This window comes from Lutjanus erythropterus, chromosome 5, assembly GCF_056507025.1.
Source record: "Lutjanus erythropterus isolate fLutEry1 chromosome 5, fLutEry1.hap2, whole genome shotgun sequence".
In the NCBI taxonomy this organism is placed as follows: domain Eukaryota; kingdom Metazoa; phylum Chordata; class Actinopteri; order Lutjaniformes; family Lutjanidae; genus Lutjanus; species Lutjanus erythropterus.
The window spans coordinates 19,269,324-19,291,772 of record NC_139321.1 but is presented as its reverse complement, the minus strand read 5'-3'; the positions used below and the strand labels follow the sequence as shown (position 1 = coordinate 19,291,772).

The 22,449-nt window shown below is 39.0% G+C and overlaps 1 protein-coding gene across 2 annotated transcripts in view; it reads right to left on the bottom strand.

The window, feature by feature from the left end:
* Nucleotides 1-13,091, bottom strand: part of tsc22d3 (TSC22 domain family, member 3) — a 42,013-nt gene extending 28,922 nt beyond the window's left edge. The window contains exon 1 of one of the 2 annotated variants that reach the window (XM_084719049.1): nucleotides 12,315-13,091. In XM_084719049.1, coding sequence (XP_084575175.1) covers nucleotides 12,315-12,655 — 341 coding nt within the window. In that variant the 5' untranslated portion in view covers nucleotides 12,656-13,091. The remainder of the gene's footprint in view (nucleotides 1-12,314) is intronic. The other variant, XM_084719050.1, reaches the window with a different exon arrangement.
* Nucleotides 13,092-22,449: the final 9,358 nt, after the last annotated feature.

Here is a 22,449-nt window from a genome sequence, read left to right as displayed (position 1 = left end):
CCAGAACTGACAATGTACATACTTGACCCTTTTTGACCCCCACTTGGGCTTTGAGTTTACAAAGGGTTCCCTGTGCAGAAATGTCTCATCATGTTAATGAACTGTTACAACTATCCCCACCTCGAGCTTCCGTTACATACTTGGGTGTTTTAGCATGTGGGCTTGAATGTGGCATGAATGCAAAGCAAATTAAAGTAGAGACATCGCTACTTTACAAGCCATTTCTCTTGTGTTCTCAAAAAGAAATTGGAATTGATGACATCACAACAGCTCTTTTCTGACTGGTTAAACTGACAGTTTTACAACTAAACCTGTTTCAACAGTCCCCAGTCTCCCCTACAGCAGGCTGCTTCGCGTGAGCTGCAGTCTGATAAAAAAAAAAAAGAGCAAATCACAGTGTACTAACCTTTTATATCAAGTGTTATGCAAGTGGCATAACTGTCTAATGCCAATTTAAAGAGTGTAATTATGACATATTGACTGTTTGCGATGCTATTACTCACTCTCAAGCACAGGGAGTGTGTGTATGTGTGGAGGGGAGTGTGTGTGTGTGATGGCAAGTGTTGACAGGCAGCCTTATTATCTAAATAGGCGCCATAGCCATGGTCCAAACAGATAAGGCAGTGAGCACAAGCCATGGTCACTCCAAACCCCCCGCCTTCCCTCAGACTTATATAAGTCCAGCAGCTTCCCACTAGAACAACTGATGGAGAAATAAAAGACAAGACGAAAGGAGAAGGAGGAAAAAACAAGGATAGGAAAGAGATGTGGCAAATAAAAGAGGGAAGGACAAAGACAGTTGCGCAAACACGAAGCATGAAAGAAGAAAAGTTTTTAATAGATGGGTGGTGCTTTCTTCCTTTGAAGTATTTGTGAAATAACATTTCGTTGCTCTGACATATTACCCAATTTGTACTTTCCAAAGCCATCTCACAGGTGTCTGCACTCAGCTGTGCTGTAGCGAAGTGGAGATTTGTGTATTTATTTTGACTTCATACACTACTTATTTTTCATGGACTCACTTCAGAAATTCTTCACCATTTAAGTCATGGTTATGTGGCAGTGCTGAGCCTTGTGGGCTTCGCTACAAAGAGTTTTCAACAGAAACCACGACATTACTCTGGACAAATTTTACTCCGTGACCACAACACAAAGAAGCCAGTGTTTCCTCAACACTTGGATTTTCGATATTCATGATTTACAACCACAGCATGATAACAGCCATAAAATAGGCATTAAGCAATCAGAAAATTACCTTTTGATGTGTCACAAACTGTAGATCTTATTTTCATTTTCGTTTAATCAGTTTAATTTCAAGCCAAATAAATGTCAAATAAATTAGCTTTAAAGTAGGTATATATTCACTGTATTTTATGCAATAACTGTAAAATAAGTAGATTCTGATGCTTCAAAGAACTTAAATCAAACATGTTATGGTACTTTTTCATGCATTTAAAGCTACTACAAGGAGTCTAATACTGAAACTTACATAAGCAAATGAGACAATCCGTGAGAACATATAGCTGTTCTTAAGGCCTGCCACTGGGTGAGATTTTTCTTGAAATCAGCTGAAACAAGCTTGCATTTATATTTCCCAAGACAAAGTTACAGTGAAAAGTGTAACAGCCAGTTAAAATGAGGCATTTTATTTAAATAATTGTATTTTTGACATTATATTTTGTGATTATTATTGTGGAATCACCACTGTTTTTGTCCACGGGGGGGTCCACAATCAATGAAACACAAAAGTTCCTTATAGTAACTTTAATGACTTGTGAAAACGACTAATTTTCCATTAATTATACAGTGATGAATAAGTTTAGAAGATGGATAGGGAAAATCTCTTCTTAAAGCGATTTCCAGCATACTCTGATGTTGAGGATTTGACTTGATGGCAACCTTGACATATTGCTAATAGATTTCTAATCCACGTCTCGTACATACTGTGTCTCTCAGCCACTCAGGACAAAAGGGCTTAGCTGGATTCTGCTGTGGTGACGTGTCAAGAAAAGCACAATGCTGTGGGTCACCTTTGCGTCCTGTATGCTGTAAGCGTGTTCACATTTGTGTGTGTCTGTGTTGCCAAGACGTGTGTCTCATGTCTTCCAGACAGACAGATGAATCACTCATTCCTGACCCTCAAAGCTGTCATTGAGGAGTACAGGATTGGTTGATTAAGAGATTACAGGGCTTATTTATGAAAAAGATATCTGCTATTAGGGTCATTATGGAGTCTTTCTAACGAATCGTTAAAGTAAAGGCTGGTTGTGTTCGTTATTGTCAGCAATTCCCATGAAAAGAGTAAAACCAACAATCCATCAGTCCATCTTTCAAGATGTTCAGACTTCCCCAACCTGTCTGTGCAGTCAGCCTCAGGCCCGTCTGTTCCTACTGAAAATTACATAACTTCCTCAAACAGCTGGCCGCTGAAATTTTTTAGCAAAAGTTTTAGCAACATTCAGTGACTGAAAATACTTCCTAAAAGTACACTATTTACTCTCGTTTAAGAAAGTTCAGGATTGCTTTATTTCAAGGGATGTGCATAAGACTGACATGACATTCTCAAAACCATGACATGACCTGTCATGAACATAAAGTAGTCTTTATAAATGTTTATGACTGTTGGCATCAAATCAGCTATGTCATTTTGAATGCAAACTTGACATTGTTTAAGAATAAATGTCATAACTAACCAAATGACACGTACTGACAACAGTCGTAAGTGAGGAATATTGCAAAACAGACTGCTCACTGCACATTAATCCCACTTATTACAGCAATAATTTGACAAAAAAAGATTTATTTCAAAAAGGAATTTATTGCTCCTCCAGAGTCTATGGTTGGGGAGTGTTTAAAGACCGGTTTATGACATGTGTCATGTCATGGTTATGATTTTGTCATGTCAGTCTTATGTAGACCCCCTCAAATAAGTAGTGCCCGCCTTTCTCAAATAAAGGTAAATAGGGTATTTTGCGGGATTATTTTTAGTCACAGACTTAACCCACTTGCAAGTATTTATGATGGTGTATGTGATCATTTCAAGGTAAACTACGTTTGTTGTAATGAACGAACTACAGGGCTTGTTGTGTCGTAATGGTGTCTGGAGCTCTATGGCACAGATATCAGGTCTTAGCAACACAACCTATATCTGTTCTGCATATGTACAATCAGTCCATTATCGGTCTTTTGAAATTGATGACAATAAAAACAATATTGAACATTGTCAGACCTTTTAAGTCAAAGACATGTTTAAAAAGGCAGGATTTTATGTGTATTTGACTTTGTTTTTAATCAGGTGGGTGAACTGTTTTATAACAACAAAGTAACATAACTAATAAAATGGAGGGAAAATCTCAGATTTTCTGAGTCAAACAAACAATATGTAGATGGCTTGCTGCATGGAGAGAAATATTTGCAACCAACAGAGTACACAGAAACTAAAACACATAAGGAGATACTGTAGCACCAATCTTATGAGCGTGTTATGTTTATCGCGTTGCTAGGAGCAACTGAACATGGAACCGCAGAAGCGTTGGTAAAGAAAGGGCTGTACACACTACAGGAGGTTGCAACAACCAATTGTACAGGGTGTGTCTGTGGATGTCTGAGTTCACACACACGGATCTCTGTCTTCTGAAGTGGATGGTGTGTGTTTGAGGGGTAACTATGTAGTTTATCTTATTGTTTAATGATATATTATATATTTTGTTAATGTTGTTCATTACTAGTTTTATTTTACATAAAGCTGTTGGAGACATGCTTTGTGATATCGGGCTATGATAAACTTGATTTGACTTAAACTGTGTATTCAAAGACCACCAGCAATTTGATCACCACTAGATAGACAGCAGACAGTTTCTACTCCAGTAGTGGAGTACTGAAGAGTACTAAGCAGACACATGCACTTTCACATAAACCCTTGAACTGACAGTGGTTCCAGGCATCTATTGGCACGGCACCAAGGGCAGCTTATTCACACAATCACAACACAACAAGGCAGTAACTCAAGCGCTCCATTAAAAAGCCATTATTGTACATCCCTCTTTAAATTGGTTTCCCAGTGATAAAATCAAAGACAGAGCTAATTCGTACACTAAATATACGCCAGCATGTGTTTGGAAATCCAGCGGTTTCTGATATTGCAAATCAATCTCTCTCCACTCTCTGGACATCTTTTTTTTTTCCACCACAGTCGAGGTCAAAGCCGATGTTACTGAGGAAACTCATAAAAACAACTGTAAAACAAGCGCTTGTCGTGGCTTTTTACTTCCTCCCGCCTCAAAATAATGACTTCCTTTAGCTACAGAGAAAGATTGTGACTTTCAGCACAGACGTCTGCCGTCTACCTATATCTTAGAGCTCCAGTGTCAACGGCTGACTATTTTTAGCAAGTCCTGTCTATGTTTTGTCTTTGCACCGGCCTCCTGTCTGGCTGTTTGTGTACCTCTGGATATCTCTCCCTGTAGTTCTCCCTCCCCTGACATTGCTCAGGCCTCGCCTTTGTGGCCTTTGTTTGTTAGGGACTGGCTCCTAACACTTGCTTGGCATGAATCTGTTCTTCCATCCCGACATCCTTCCCTTTGCCTTCTAATCCCTGTTTTTTGTTTACATCCATCTCCCTTCCACCTGCAGCTTATGAAGTTATGTAATTCTCTTCAAACTTGTGTGGGACACGTAGCTTTTCTTTTTTTATAGGAAGTTACGTTGCTTGGTTTTGCTGCAAAAAAAAAAGAGCTTGAATCAAAAAAAAGTGTAATTGCATACAGGTTCTGTTGTCAGCAAGGATGTGTTCGACATGCATAAGCCTTTTATGTGGGCAAAACTGGGAGAGACAACAGCAACCAGAAGAATTCAGCATATTCCGCCTCCCTCATGATGTTTTGTGTCTAACTTCAGATTACACCACTCTCTCTCGGGAATTTCTTTGTAGCAGTGGAATGGATGTAAAATTTGAATTTCAACGCTGTTGCAGCCGTTAGTTTCACTCTGATCCCTTCGCCTGTTACAGCTTGTATCAGCTTACATATAATTCATAGGCAGTGGTTTTTGTAATTGTGCTGCATGTGTGTAATGAGTGTCTTTTTTTTTTTTGGTTATGTAGCATTCGTCTGGCAAATGGGGCCAATTTTACAGCAGTGGAGAATACATAGGAAACTGTGTTTTGTTTACAGTATCCCTTCATCTTTACATTCCTGTCTGATTTGTATGCTACCATCCTCCCTCAATGTTATCGGCAGAACAAGCCTGATACACTGGAGGGAAGAGGCAGATGCCATTCCCTCACAATGTCACAAGTTTAAATTTGTTTCAGCGCTTTCAGATTCTTCTATCTACCTCCTACACACTGTTTACACCCATGTTTCAACAGTAACGCATAAAGCCAGCATAAACACACAACAAAAACACGCAGACACGGGAATGAACCACAGTGCTCTATGATTCGTGTTTGACTTCTCTAAAAGTGTGCATCACTTATGTAACAAGTCTTCTATGCAAATGATTTTCCCTCAAAGACTGAGTAGGCAGAACCGCCCTGTACGCAGCTCTGCTTTGACTGATAGGAGATAATTTTGCAGGTGTGACCTGCATGGAAATGAACTCTAGGTCACTATTCGGTCATAACCAAGATAAAGAAGCTATTTACTGCTATTAGAATTGAGGATATCAAAAGGATATACTGTGGAATTGTTCGGCTGTCATACATTGAAACTAAAATATGAAACTGGCTAAAGTAATGTTTTCCTTCATTAAAACGCTTTTCGAATGGTTTCACAGACATGGGTTTTCTTTTGGGAATATTTATATTTGTTAATATGGATGTAGAAACACTTTCCATAACCTCCACAGTAGATCAGGTCTTGGACTCGTAGTAAAGCTATTTTCTGTTTTATATTTTGATCACATAGTGGAGCTCTGTAGCTGAGTGTGGGCCCTAAAACAGCTGGATCCGGTCTTCCCTCCACCGTGGGAGGGCTGGGTCATGTTCAGTAGTCAACTGGGCCAAAGCCAAAGGCCAGTGATCTTCTCAAGTCAAAGTGGGGAACTTTTACCACCATAATGAGGCTGTTGCCATATATTAGAAGGATAAACAGTTGTGTCAGAGCAGAAAATGAAACCAAATCAAAGGTTGTGAGTCTTACATCAGAATCCTTTTGCTGGCATTTTTCTGTACAATTTATTAGACAAAGTACAAATGTGGAGTCTTGAACCTGAAGTGAACCTCACCTCCAGACAAAAATTTTTAGTCTTTGCCAACCAGGCTGGAAATTCTTTCTCTTTTTCAGTTAACAGACCTGAACTAAGAAATTTAAGTTATTTCATCCATACACAGGGCAGGCAACTGCTTGCCTACACTTGTTTAACAGCGTCTTGTCCTTTTAAACTCTACCAACAAACTTTCTCAACTGGTTTAAAGGGTGTTTATGCAGCCCTCCAGCCCTCAAAACAAACTCAGACTGGATGATTAATCTTTTTGTGCATATGTGAACAGACCAAAATAAGTCAGACCACTTTCAAGAAAACAATGAGCATGGTTCACTTCAGGATCCCTGTTGCAGTTCACGCTGTGCTTCTGAACACAAAGCGCTCCATGGTAGCATTCCATGTTAGCTTTACCCTTTGCCACTGTATTTTAGCCGTCTAGGCTTTGCTGTAAATAGACCACATTATTGTACAGGGACACAAACAGATGGAACCATGACCACTGGTAATGCTAGCAAGACTAGTGGATGAGGATAGTTTAGTCCTTGGAAGAAACTATTGCACTCCTGCAGGTATTAAAGGAAGAACAGCTCAAATGACACGTCTGCAAAGCAAAGAAACACAAAGGTTTTCCTTCAATTATTAACTTGTCTCTTTTAGGACACTAAAACTTGACAGTATTCTTTGTGGATGTGCTTGTGCTCCTGAAGAACTACGTATTTAGAGAGAACAGAAAGAGGACTGAGGCTCTATCAGAGCTTGACCAGACAGAGAATTGATTCCTCTTTAAAATAAACCAACAGTGAATGCAAAAAGACGAGAATCCCTTTTCCAAGGACCAAGTTAGGCTGGTTTAAACAGGACTTTACATGAAAACACCAAAAGGTCTTTTACAGCTCTGGCCTACAGACAAGGACATGGACACTTGCACCACTGCGTTACTTAAAAGAACATTTTTTCTTCAAAGTTTCAAGACAAATCATTGTTCTTGTCTATAAACCTGGAAATGAGCTCTGTGGGCAGAAGGATACTCCTTCAGCCCTGTCTTGTGTCCACATCAGTAGCTGCTGCAGAGAAGAAAACCTCTTTTGTGAAGTCTTTGACACTTAGTGACATCTTTTTTTGCTGCTGCTAGCTTCTTTTCCCTTTGTATTCTGACTGCTTACAGACAGGCTGACTGGCCACAGAGCCGAGGTCCTGTGATAAATGTTTGTATCGTCGCTGCAGGCTCTTCACCCCTCTTCACCCTGCCATGTGATGGTGTTTAGTGGCTGTTAAGTACTGACTCACTGCCCTGGGGTGAAGGTGTGCAAGAGTATCCCTCTCGTTCCAGCCAAGTCTCCAAGTAAATCAACACATTTCCTCTGGTTTTATCCCTCGGAAATCACAGATACTGACCCCCCTCAGGGCTCTCTGGCTCTGCCTCAAACACCAAACTTATGAGTTCAAATTCTCCTCTCAGCACATTTCTCCGACCCTTGAATCATTTACATAACAAGTTTTCTGGCCACTGCCACCGCCTCATACTGATACTCAATCCAAAAGATGTCCTGGCATGCATCCTCCGGCTATGCTGAACATTTTATTCTGTTAACAAGTGGCAAATATGAGTGATGGCTGCTAGGCAGATTGACCACCCAGGGTGAGGTCATAGTCTAAACCTCGTCCAGGCTCTCATCAGGAGCCGGGCCTTCCCGAAGCAAGTACTTGAAAAATGCATGAACTTCTGCAAGCCTAAACTCAGCGAGACAGCTTTCTTGTTTCAACTGACAGGATTAGACTGTGAGTACATGTGTGAATGAATGGGTGCATTTGTGTTTCTGCATGTAATGGTGCACACATTTGAAATCAATGTTTTAAGCTTGCAAGAAAGCCTATCCACAAAAGCCACATGATCCGAGTCTGTGATTCCCTCTTGAGATGGAAAGGTTCAGGAACAAAGTGTTCTGGCTAAAGACTCTGTTTGTCAGGCAAACAGTTGAGCTGGCACACACGGATGCACGGTCACACCGGCCACTGAGCGAACACATTGCCTCTGAGCCAGAAATGTCAAACACATTGGCATTTATAACCAGATTTTTCTTTTCTCTTCAAAAGAGATGCTAGTCCTGTGTGTAATTTAACCATCTACACTGTACATAAATGTATAATTAGATCAAGATTTAAATGCTGAATAACTTTCTAATGACATAACTGATGTTTAATTGATTGAATTTATCTTTGTTTAGTGAAGAAATGCGTGATGCTTCAAAAGTAAAGCTGTGCTATTATGACCAGCAAAGAAAAAACAGTAACACTAACATTTTTCAACAAAGCCCTGCCAGGAGGCGTTATTCAAAGTAGGATACTGTAAACACTTAATGCAGTGAATAATAACTCACCCAAGCATATCCAAGTATAACTTCAAGTCTAAAGACATGTTGAAACTATAAAAACATTTTGTTTAAAAGAAAAAAAACACTATCTGTTCACTGATTTCGTTAGCTCTCACTGCCAAAAAGGGAGTTCTGGATGGAGCTGCAACCCAGAGTTTCTTCACCCCATGTTCTTCATCCTACAGTATCATAATGACACACCCTCGCTATCATAAATAAATCAAGGACAGATTGTTCCTTTGTTGAATAATGCAGCTCAACAGCAAGAACAATATTGCCTAAATGGTGTCAAATTAATAAGCATTTAAACAGCTACAGTATTACGTAACTTAACAGATGAAAAAGACGACAGAGAGTGTGCGAGTTCTCCAATGAGCCTGATGTGATGTTTTATTCAGATTGATAGATGTTTAGTGTGGTGTGGCAAGTATTAAAAGCAATTATCGTAAGAGCTGTTACTTTTTCAACATTTGAAAAACTGTTTGACTGAATTAATTAAGTCATGAAAACTATTTCCACATTATTCAGTTGCTGTCAGCATTAAGCCGTTTTGCTGGTCCAACTTTTTCTTGGGTTGGGTCAACATAAAGGTATAGTATGCAATAATTTCTTTATGAACAATGTACAGACTCCCTTTCAGTCATCCTTAAAGACCCTGTAGATGTGCGTGGTGATGGCTGTAGCTGCAGAGACCCTGCCCTCTGCATGTTTTTCCCTTATTTTCCCCATTATTTTGCTGTTCTTAGGACACTTTACCAACCCAAAACATCAGTACTTCACATCCTGGTAACTTTCTGGTGTGTTTACAAACGGTTTGGACAGATCCCACTGATTCGACCTTTAATTTAAGGTTATTACAACTAATTTGGATCTGACTTGATTAAATAGGGTTGGCCCAATCACTTTTACAGTTAAATTACACTAGTAAAGGAAGCTGATCCAACAGAATTGATTAATGGTGAAAAAAAGCCATTTAATCACATGGAAATACCTTCTGGTTTATTTAAATACATTCAAGGATAACTTCTGAGTGTAACTGCCTGAGGGTTTAACAAAGATAAGAATTTACAACCAAAAGCAACAGTTTTTGGCTTTAAGATCTAATCATGGCTGTCATCAGCCCCCTCAGCTGCAGTGCACACTAAATGGTTTTACTTCGTACTGTCTGTACTCATGCAGTATCAATCATCACAACAGGAGATAAGAACAGACTTTAATAGCCGAAGCATATAACAAAGTTGAGACAGGTTAAACTTTAACTTAGTAGGGTCTGCTGTGGCAGCTCGGCTTCTGGAGAAATTTGATAAAATACTGATAATGCTTCTTGGCCAGAGAACATTACAGATATGATAACATCTGCAAATAACTGAATCAATGATAACAAATGCCACTGCTCTGTTAATTCCAGGCAATTTTATCAGCATAAACATTTCGCAGATAGTTTATCTGACTTAATTTGGAAAAAAATCTGGTTTTACCTTAAATTATTTTTAGAAGGATTTACATTCCAGAGGGAAATTAATGTTGAAAGGTTGTTTATGTGCTGCCCTTTTAAATGAGAACTTGTTAATCTTATTCAATAGACTTTTTTTTCAAAGTTGAGTTTAAGTATTTGGTTGGAAAAACCCATTAAGTATCAAATGCTTACTATAAAATGTTATTGGAACAACGACTTGGTTGTTGATGTATTTAAAAAAAAATAAGAAGTCAGAAAAGTCATCAACAATGTGCAGGGTATAAAAGTCAGCAGACTGAATATACAGAGCCTTAAGAAAACAGTCCTTAAACAGGAGCTGGTAAAAGTGGGGGCAGAGATCAGTTTTAGAAAATAGAAAACCCTTGTTTATTGCCAAAATATCAGATGAACCCTATCATATGATGTACATGTTGTATGACTGACACATATGTCATGATCCTTTCACACATATTTCTGTTTTACTGACACAAATGACGACAGCTTCATGGTATATGACATTCAAAGGTGGCTCTCACAATGATAACACAGTTGTGTTGTTCTAGTGCATATAGATAGCTGTATGCCTCAAAGATCTCCACATTTTACCGCTCTGATAACCAGACACACCATATGTAATTACAGATTTTCCAAGCACTGTACAGTAACTGCTGGCTCGGGTTCAGGAGTTCAATGACAGACAAAACTGTTAGCCGAGTGGAAAGACGGTAACTGCTAATTTGAGGCTGAAGTCATTTGACAGTAGCTGCCAAACAAACTCTCCAACTGCCAGCAACATTGTAGAAGGACATTCTCCTTCTCACAAACACTGCGAGGTGAGCTGCCAAACGCTGTTTTCTAAACAGCATTTGGCAGCGGCGATGAGAGTGTCAAGCCAGTTTTAATTGACCTCAAACAATAAAAGATCATTTTAATTGAATCAACATGACAGCAAACTGGTGTTTTAGAATAACCTTTTTGTGAGAAATTCATTTTAGGTTTGATTTTGTTGGGCTCTGTTTTCTGGCTTTTTTCTTTATTTTAATCCACCTGGTGTTTTGATCACTGGAAAAAACATAAAAAGTTGAGAAAACTCAGATTTTCAAGGCAACTGTCTTTCCGAAATTTATGAGTTCTGAATCAACCTCAAACTCACCAAACCAAATTAAACAATGTTTTGCTGCCCTATCCTATTTTGTTGCACTAAATTTAGTTTTCTTCTTTGGATAAACTTGAATCTTTGAGTTTTAGAAATCCCAAAGAAAGGTTTTTCAAAAAACTGTCAGTATTTACATGTTCAAAAATTAAATGGTTGCAGTCGAAATACTGAATTACTAGTCATTATTCACTTACACTTTGATGAGTTTACTCAGCAAATTTTGAAATACAATTTCTTGGGTTTCTAAAACTCACATAATTTAGTTTATCTAAACAGTGAAAGTAAATAATCTAAACAAAATATTATTAGTTGGAAAAACTTTTTCAAACCTCAAAAATCCATTACGTTGCCTTGAAATGTTCAATTTCTACCTTTTTTGTTTTTACAGTGTTGTTTTGAAGTAAAGCGCTTTTATGTATAATGAATCAAGGAACAACTATTTTTCTCAGAATTAAAGTATGTCTTACTAACATTAATGACTGTTCTCACCAAAGGAGAAAAAAAAATAGTGTTAATAGTGAACAACACATATCATTCTCAATGTCATGTTAAATAACATATCAGATATGCCACTTTCACATGGCATATTGATTTGTAGATGTAAATAGACATTGCGAGACATTGTTGTTTATTCCAATAACTTTAAATTTGAAGTAATACAAAGTTTGTTGTGTTCATCAAACACAGACAAAATTCAACCTGGCAGTCAGCCCTACAATTACTTTTAAAGGAAGTAATAATGTGCTTTTTAAATCATACTTGAAATGCTTTTCTGGAATAGGATCAAAATGAACACCCTCTGCTTAGCCTATACTTAATCCATGACAGTAAACACTGGTGTCAGCCTTTTTAGAAGAAGTGCTGATCCAAGAAAACCTGATTAGTCAACATTAGCCATCTGGTTCATTTAAGCAAAATATGGTTCCTAGCAGCCCTCATGTTAATATGATATAAGCTGATCCACAAGTGAAAAAAGTTGGACTTTGTACTGAATGTCCCTAAGAGGGGTAAAGAATAACTTTCACTTCAGGTTCAAATTTCATGTCCTAATAAAAGACCTTTTATATTCAGTGGCTACCTTATCAGATAAGCACGAACCTGTCTGATAAGCAAACAGTAGACATACCTGTGAAAGAAGAGCAGTATAGACAGCATGGTCTGGTCAATGTTGCTGTTGCAGATGCCCTCGTTGAGCAGGAAGCAGGGGTCCCTCACCACTGATTCCAGGGAGTCCTGCCTCATGATGTTGTTCAGCTTGTCCGTGTTCAGGTTCTGGTACATCAGCTGGTTGCGAAGCTGGCGGAAGTGGTTGACACTGGGGCTGGTGGGGCTCGCTGGCAGGCCCCCATTGGTACCGAGGCCCTGAGCCGGACTGGTGGACATGGACTCATCGCAGCCGTTGGCCAGGTCCAGGCAGCAGCTGCAGCAGTCCAGGCCGATGGGCGAGCGGCAGTCATCGTCTGACATCTTGAAGCACAGGTGGATGCAAAGGGAAGACACCCAGGTGTAGACGGGCAGGTGCAGGACAGAGACTGAGGTGTATGAATGAAAGACAAAGTGATAGACAGAACAGTCAGTAACAGGGTGTTTTCCTGGCTGGTCTAGTGTGACATCCTGTCTCCACTCCGGGGCCAGGAGGGCTAAATGGCAGGTTGAGTTCCTCCCTGAGAAGTGCAGTCACGCTGGGCCGCTCAGCCTGCTTCTGTCCCTGAGTTTCTTGTCCTGTGGCTCTGCTGCGTTTAGCCTTTTGTTCAGGGCCGACGCTGCTGCAATGTTACTGTGGCAGGAGAGAGAGTGAACGCCCCACACATACACACACACACGTACACACTCACTCACACCGATTCAGCAGGAGTGCGCTTGAAAGCAAAACCCAGAAGCTGCTTGCTGCTTATCACTTTTTTCCCTGCACTTTTTTTTGGTCTGTGTGCCTAGAGACAGTGGGAGGGAGCTGAAAGGGAGGGAGACTGAGAGGGTGGGGAAACCCCTGTGATTGGTAAATGGCATAGTTACATACTCTGAGCCCTCCTCTTCTCTTTTTCAGCTTAGCCGTGCACGCACTGAGGGGAAGGGAAACAGACAGAGAGGGCGTGAAGCTTTAGAGCATGCTTGAAACATGTGCCGTTCCGCCAGCTCCACCCTGCCATGCTGACAGCACAAGGAGTGGCTGAGCGAGGGAGGCTGCAGGAACACACACAAAGACACGATAACATGTCAGTGTTGCTAATTTGTGAAAAGAGGAAAAAACCAAAGACGCCAGTACAGCATTTTACAAGCTTTTGAATTTAAAGAAAATGTTTCTTTGCTGAGCTCGTGTTTCTTTTGTCCATTTTGCCATTTTTGGCTTAGTTTTTATACTATTCAATAGTAGCATAGATTTTCCATTATCTAGTTCAAATTGACTGTGAATAGACTCTCAGTAAATATTCTTAAAAGATTCTCCTTTAAAGAACTAAATCTTTGGTGGTGCATTGGTTAGCACTGCCACGTTAGTGCAAAGAGGTCATGGGTTTGAATCCACCAACAAGCAGGGGCCTTTTTGTGTACAGAGCCTTGCATATTCTACCAATGTCTGCCTGAGTTTCCTTCATTTGCTGTCATTAGTTACTCAAGCCGTCTGAGGGGTAGGGGTGAAAAAAATAAAACGGTCAGCTTTATGTGGTGGGGCACCACCACGCTTAAAGTTGTGATGCACTTTATTACATTTTGTCCAGTGGCAGGGCACTCTAGGGGGCATTTGATCGTGTTTTCTCCACTGAAAGACACCCTCAAGGGCACTTTATCATGTTGTCTTGGACACTGGACCACCCTAAAGACACTATATCATGCTTTTTCCACTGGGAGGGCACCCTGGCAGGCACCTCATCATGTTGTCTTGGACACTGGTCCACTCTAGACCGCATTTTATCATATTTTCTTCTGCTAGAAAGCCACTGTAAAGGACACGTTATCATATTTTCTCCACTGGAAGGGAGAAAAATGCAATATTAATCCATAAAAATTATTTTAATTATCCTTTAAAACCTGTTAATGCAGTCAACTCAGTAATCATGTTCAGCTTTTTAAAAGGGTTGATGCAGTATTTCCATAGCTCAACTGTTCCTCTTACTTTTTGACTACAGACACAGTCAAAGAGTACCCCTGTGTTTGTTTACTTTGTCAATTTTCATATCTGTTCCCAAGCAGTTTTTGGATTGGGTAAGAACGTGCGTGCTGTGTTCTTGTCCTCCAGACGAACGTTTCACAAGCCCTGGTAAATACCAGGACAATGTCATTACAGCTATACAGACGGCTCCAGCAGGAACGCGCTGCTGAGCACTGCTGACCTCGGCCACTGACCAACAAGTGTGCTGCATGCTGTCTACAGATGGCCAGTCATGCAAGAACACAACAACAAGATAATTACAAATAGCATGTCTTACTCTAAGGCATGCTGCTGTTTCTGCTGCAGTAAAAAATGTCACACCACGCATTGTTGGGTAGCAGTGGGATCAATTAAGCAGAGAAAATGACTGACTATTGCTTTATTGAGTGTGTAATGATGTCCTCGGGCAGCGGGGCTGCTGCAGTTTGGTTGGTGGAAGGATGGGACTGAGGACATGATTCAGGTAAAGGCTGCCCTCTAGTGGAAAATTGTTAGTGTAATCACTGACTTCGTCCAGTGGACCCACCTTCTGTGAGCATTTTAAAAATAAATCTGTTCCTCCACCTGAAATGCCCCAATTTAAAACCTTATTATACTGAATTATATAAGCCTGAAAATGGTGGATAAATTGAACTTTTGTATATCTGGTGGAGATGATGAAGAAAACCATGTCTGCAGTCAAAAAGTAAGAGGAACAATTGAGCTCTGGAATTACTGCATCAACCCTTTTGAAAAGCTGAACATGATTACTGAGTTGACTGCATTCACAGGTTTTAAATGAGAATTCAAATAATTTTTATGGATTAATATTGCATTTTACTCAGAAAATAAATCCTCTGCCCTAATTATACCTCACCTCAGGATGAAGAGAGAAGTAGACCGCTGCTGAAAGCACATGTGAAACTATGAAAGCAGTACTGGACAACAAATGATATAATATAGATTGCAAATCAGAAACCACAAACCAGAGTAAGATCAAAGATTTTGTAAAATGAAACAGTACAGTAACAAGGATGTTGAATTTAAAAAAACAAAGGCTAGACTAATTGTCAAATTGTCTTTGATGCCAGCCAGAAACAGTGAAAGATCAAATCATTAAAGCAATAGTTTAACACTTGGGGAAAACTCTTTCTTGCCAAGCCTTACATGAGAAGATCAATACCACTCTCATATCTGTGTGTTAACTATAAGGATTGAGCCAGCAGCCAGTTAGCGGAGACTGCAGGCAGTTATTGCTACAGCCAAGATATAGTACGGAACATTATCCCTTGTAAATCTGCAGATTGTTGTTTTAACATTTAAGATTTTCTACAGATTAAACAAACATGATATAAAGTGATACTTTGTGAACTGACAGAGCCAGGCTAGATTTGCTGCCCTGTTTACAGTCTTTGTGCTAAGCTAACCTAACAGCACCTGGCTCTAACTTCACTGCTACATCTTAAATCAGATACCTAGAACGTGTATTATCACTCAACAAACTCTTCTGTAAATAAACGTGTATTTTTTCAGATGCTCTGCTCAGCCCATATCACATAATTTCTAGAAATTTCTTCTAGAAACTTGTTTCTTTTTCCTCTATGTATCAAACATTAGGAGGGGATTTTTGGGGGGAATTTGAACTGTTAGCAACAAAACTGGGGAGAAAAATGAAAAGAAAAATAAATAAAAAATAGTAAGAATAAGAATAAGAATAATATATGTGAGAAATACGGCCCGACCCGACCCAAACCCATCAGTTCCTCTCGGGTTCGGGCACAGACCTCAAGCTCTAATCACTTCCTGAAAGCCTACTCGCCAGTTGAGGACACATAACTTGTTGCAATGACAAACAAATTTTAAAAAGTGAAACCTTACTTACATTTAAATTGAAGCGTAACAGGTGTTACCCCAGAGCTGACTTGCTCGCTGCCTTTGTCTGATGTGTTACTGTTTGTTGTCATCACTTCTGCATTGCACTGTGGGCCATTTGTGCTGGTGTAGTGTCCAGTGCTTGCATACTGTAATATTTCCCTTCAATTAATTAGAACATTACTACTACTGTTTTAGTGTACTACACAGCATGTTACTATGCAATTTCAGACTTTGCCCATAGTTTCAACATAAAGGTATAAAATCTTTTCATCTCTGCCAGAAACTGAATGAACATTATTTCTCAAAATGTCAAACTATTCAAACATACATGTCGAGCCCACAGGAGCAAAAGTAAAAGGAGTAAAATATATAGAATGTATTAGAATGTTGTATTAGCAACACATTTGCCTCAATCAGCTTGTATAACAGCTAGCTTGGTTGGCAGAAAAATACAAAATCAACAGCCACCTAAGGACTATAATTTTAAAAAAAAGTAGGCTATCCACAACTTATGGTCCAACAGGAGGATTTGGAGAGTAGATAAAAGATTCTTGACCAAAAGAAAAAAGGCATGATGTCAGTTAAACTGTAACTGATATGGAACTGTGCCAGGTTGCTACTAGCGACAGAACAATCAATCAACTGAAACCAACTGCTAGTGGTGGCAGGAGAGTCACAGTCGTGAGGACACGTCAACATTGCAGGGTCGTGGTCCAGTGGAGGAAGCAATTCAAGTGAGTCAGCTTATCACACAGGTTGTAAAATAAATTCCCAGTGTAAACATATTATCTACACTACTATTTGATATTGAAACCAAAGGTCAGTGCCCCTGAAATGTCAGCTGATATCATCCATTGCAAAGAAAAACTGTGAGTGCAAAAACTGTGGTATACCTCAAAATTGAACTTCCAAAAAGACAACACAGAGAATAATTTAATTTTTGGCCTCAGTTTGTCTTGGAAATAAGTATCACGAAATTTTGACCACTGGTGTTGCTTACCTTTACTAATGAATTTCATTATGGCAAATGTTGTTGCTGTTTTCCAATTTACTTGTGATTAATTCTGTGAGAATTCTGATTACTAGGACTGGGTGTTGTTTATAAAATACAATACCAGTACTGATCTTGATACCAATAGAATTCTTCATTTGACACTTTTTTTTCTACTTCCATACTTTCAAATGCTTCAGTGGCATCTTGGCACACTAAACTCTGCCAAATACGCTCGACTTCACCACCACAGACTGTATCTGCTAGCTGTTGGCTGTAACTGCAGAAGTGGGCCAATCACACGTCGCATCAAATTGAATGCTTGTTATGACTGGCTGCGAGCAAAACCATACAACAAATTGTCTTTTGTGCAGTATAGGTCATAAATCCCACCCTCCCCGTGTTAGCGGAATGGACATTAGTCAAACTAAAATAAATCAAACTACAGGTCAAGACAAGTTTTCCAAAGATTGTTACCTGCTCGTGATTGAGTCGGCCAGATATATGGGCGAGACCTCGGTACTGCAGCTCCACTATCACCACCGATCACTACTGCTCAGACATCACCAGTGGAAGATGACAGCACTGCATCTTCCATGGCTTCATTTTTGTTCAGTGGGAGGAAGTGTAGATGCGTCGCCCATCTTTATTTTATAATCAGTGGGTCAGTGGTGCAAAATGCTTGAAAGTTTCACACCATGGAGAACTGTGTAGCAGCATAATTTAAACCCTGTGTGGTTTCCTTTTAACTCTAAAAGGCATAAAAACTGATTTCATGCATACATATTCAGATTCAAACTTACTGGCAGCTGCAAATGTGTAACAGCCTACATACTGGTCATGGTCCTCTGGTGGGCTGCTTGTTTTGGGTGAACATTTTTGTCTCCAGAAACACAGACCGCACTGAGCTAAATGATGTGGACAGTCAATATAAATTATTAATTTTGAGGAGGATTGCCTCTTACAGACAGACTCCCACAGCTGTCTAAACTAGGTCAGTGAAACTAGGATAGTGAAAGCTCATTGCTATCAGTGGCACATTCCTAAAATCTGTCCAAATAACACCAGTGAGTTCAGTCAGGCCACGAGATACATTACCACATTTTACTCTGATGTAGCTTTTAGCAGGCAAACAAGTGATAAAGGACATGTGTTGCTGGTATTGTAATAATTATTTATTCATATAAATGAATGATGATTCTGAGCAAAAAATAATAATAATGAATGGCTGCAGCATAGTCGTATAAAATAGCTTATCACTATAATTACAATTTCTTTTTTCCATAAAATGAGCAGTCATATGTGCAGTCTCTAATGTGTTCTTACAAGGAATTCTTATGAACTTCTAAACTAAAATGAGTCATATTAAATCATAAATCAAGATTAACTGCTCTGCTTTAACTGTTTAAGCAAGTCTTTTATTCTTGGCATTAATATTGTGGGTTTATATAAGTATATAAACATTGAAAAAAAGATTAATCCCAATGCTATAATGAACTATTGTCCAGAAAAACAAAATGATTATTTGCATAAACAGCTATTTGGTTTCTGAAATAAGCATGACACTCAAAAAATCAAAACACTGACTTCAGTTAAATTTATTTTGTCAGCAATTTCCACAGATTTGTATTAGGTTAGGTAAGGTCATCTAACCTAACAGACTTGTGTTGTAGTAACACAATGCTTGTGAATTGAGCCAACTAAAAAAGATACTTCAGATAAACAAGATACATTTAAGCTTAAATTAAGTTAATTATATCATATGGAGTCAATATTTTTAAATTCATGTAACTAAAACATTATTTTTTCATCCAATTTATGAATAACTTTTACATAATTCTAGTTTGTCAACAGGTTCCACTCGTATATTTATATTATTGTATAAAGTCCTTTTTCAGTGTCATGCCAAGCTACCATGCCTCTGCTTGGCTACCCCATGGAGTTTGAAAAGGACAACATGAGTGTGTATGGGTTGGCACTGAAGTGGTACAGGTGAACTCACACCTTCAGTCTGCAGCACTGGGACAAAGTTGTATTTGGTTCATTTCCCAGCCCCCAGTAACTTATGAGAAGTGGAATTATTGATGGCTTGTTTATTGGAATGAGTTTTTATAGGCTGCCAGTTACCAAGTCTGGCAAGAGTGAGTCAAAACAAAACTGATTTATGTCCAATACTATAATTTTAGCTGAATATGATGGATTTTCCCGTATTTTTGTGTCCCCAAACGTGGCACAAGAAAGACTAATATGGGCATTACTCCACACTTTCCTGGCATTCAGAACTGGTGTCCTTTAGATGTCAAGGCAAAAAATTACATTCTCATTTCTGACCCAGTCTGGGGGGAAGAAAATGCAATAGCATCCCACAGAGCTCACAAGTTGTGTCCTAGTTTAGATGATACCAAAGGTAAGTCTCTCCAACCACGACCTAGACTGAACTGGTTCAGCACTGCCTCTGTAGCAGATGCTGCTCCTGAACATCAAACATTTCCTATAGCTTATCACCACAATGTTCCAACTTTATCACCTGAATGTCGTTCTCAAACAGCTGACAAATTGCAAACATCTGTGAGAAACTGGGTCAAATTTCCTTGATACACAAGTTTAGAGTATAGGTCATGGTGTCAGCATATTACAGACAGCTGGAAAATAGTGCCCTAGTGTTTATACTTGCCTAGCAGTATTTATATCCTGCTTTTGCAATTTGGTTTGTTCAGTTAACATACTTATCTTGCTATATTGCAGGTTTTATATGACATTACCAGAGGAAATAGTTGGAAACTACTGAGGTAGTATTCAGTATGGCTTGATAAACTGAGGAGAATCACCTGAATGCTTCAATTAACTGACAAATATGCAGCAGATTACACTGAGATTTGCAAAGAAAACAGCTGCATTATCTGACAAATTCAGGCCTAGCATGACATATTCAGTGTAAAATTGCATATTTCATAGAATCCAGGGTTGGTTGCATAAAGCTAGTTAGGCAAAGGTTGCCCTTAAATCTTTATCTAAGGATGCCCTAGAAAAAAACAGTGTTGCATAAAATCACCTAAAGGGTTTCTTGAGGATGTTGTAAGGGAAAACACTTTGATTTCTAAGTGTTCGCCCTTAGCTGCTTCAGAATTCCCTAAAGCAGAGGGTCCTATAGTCACCATGTTTCTAACTTGTAGAACAATGACTGAATTAATGGCAAATGAAGTGGAGGAGAAGACACATTTTTCAGGACAGGAAAAACCTGTTAGAGAAAATAGATTTGATGTTAACACTGTCCACTTTATAACTAGTTAGTCATGTTAACTGTTAACATAACACTGTTTCATCTAACAATGTTAGCAATATCATTTTATTTACACTAACAATTTTTGTCGACTCCTAATAATGTTTAAAGTGATAGTTCACCCAAAAATGACACTTCACTGAATATCTACGCACCCCTGTGCTGATGTGAGGATGGGTGAAGATCTCCAGTTCACAAAACACTCCCATAGCTTCAGCGGAAAACAGCGTTGCAGCCAAATCCAGTACAGTTGAAGTGAACGGTGACCAGTTTTAAAATGTAAAAAAAAAAAGAACACAAAAATACACAAACTGTCTACATACTGCATGTGTGGTGTAATCCACTTGTCCGTAAGAAATGACAATTTGAACCAAAAAGATGCCATTTACAAGGCATCTTTTGATTTTCCGGCCGCGGCTGTCCAATAAAGTTCTAAAATTCAAAATAACTTCCTGGTAGCAACCAGCGCCGTAGCAACGTCCAAATGAATTGTGGGAGTACGAGGCAAGCGCAACACGGCGGAGCCAGGTGATTATCAAAAGCAAGTGATTAAAAACGCACCTAGTGTTTTAAAAATAGATCTCTGGGCACATTTCAGATTGTAAGAACTTGCTGGGAAGCACGAACTGAACACGACACATGTTGTGTGTTAAGTCTGTCACATAAAAATCAAACACCTTGAAAATACCACTAACTTGAGAAACCATGTTAGCCGTTTTCACTCTGAGAAGCTAACGCCCGGTGCGACTAAGAAAACAGTGGACTCAGTCCAGTCAAGAATTGAGGAGACGCTGTCAACTTTGCCGCCCAACTCTAAGAAAGGGAAGAGAATTACCCTGTCTTTCCCTGTCGATTAAACATAAAATTTAATTAATACTAGTCGACTAGTCTATCAGTAAGAAAATACTCGAAAAGCAGTTAAAATTGAACACAGCTTACTAATTGATAATGTTAAAACAGTCTGAAAAATACTGTGCATTATGAGCCATTTGAAGCAGTTGATAACAGTCTGCAGTCGCCGAATCGTATATTAAATGCACTGTGGAATATGTACATTGCACAATAACTTGCAAAACATGACGATATCTCACTAAATGCGACACCTTTTCAGCATCGTTTACCTGGAGCTGACGTTAGCTGCCACACTGTGGCTAATAGTATCAGAAGCTAGCGGCAACAGGTGCTCTGTCTGTAGATTAATGTCAGTGTCTGTGCTTAATGCGGGCACACATCACTCCAGTCGACTGGTTATGTATCAGATTATTCTGTCACAGCCTACATTCAACTTTATTTCCATTTCACGAGCTGTCATCTGTCCGACTATGCTAATTAAAATCAATATTTATATATGAGAAGCTAAAATTAGAAGATTTGGACACTTTATGATTTTAAAAAATGACTCAAAACCATTAATCGATTATCAGAATAGTTGATGATTAATTTAATAATGGAGTAATAATTGATTAATTGTTGCAGCTTTATTAGCAATAACTTGAGCAGAAGAGGGTTGCTAGAAGCTGCAGTTAGACTGCAGAAGTATTATTTTTGTTTTTGAGGATGGAATAATTTCACACAAATACAGGGAGGCTAGACCTATACAATTTATTTATTTATAATGTTAAGACTTTCATGTTACTGATTTCTGAAGCACTTTCTAAACAGTAAAAAAGGGAGTTCATATTTATCTGACTGCTTGTATTCATTGATGAAAAAAGTAGCCATATGCAGTAATACAGAAAATTGAGGATGCAATGCATCATGATGCATCATGAAAACGAATCGAATTGAATCGTTGACAGGATAATTGTAATCGAATCATGTGATCAGTGAAGATGCACAGTCCTACCATTTAAATGGCGTCTTTTTGGGTCAAATTTTAAAGTCGCAGCTTATGGACACTTGGATTACATCACACAAGCAGTATGGAGTCATTTTGTGTTTTTTTTTTTTGTGTGTGTGTTCTTTTTTTACATTTTAAAACTGGTCATCGT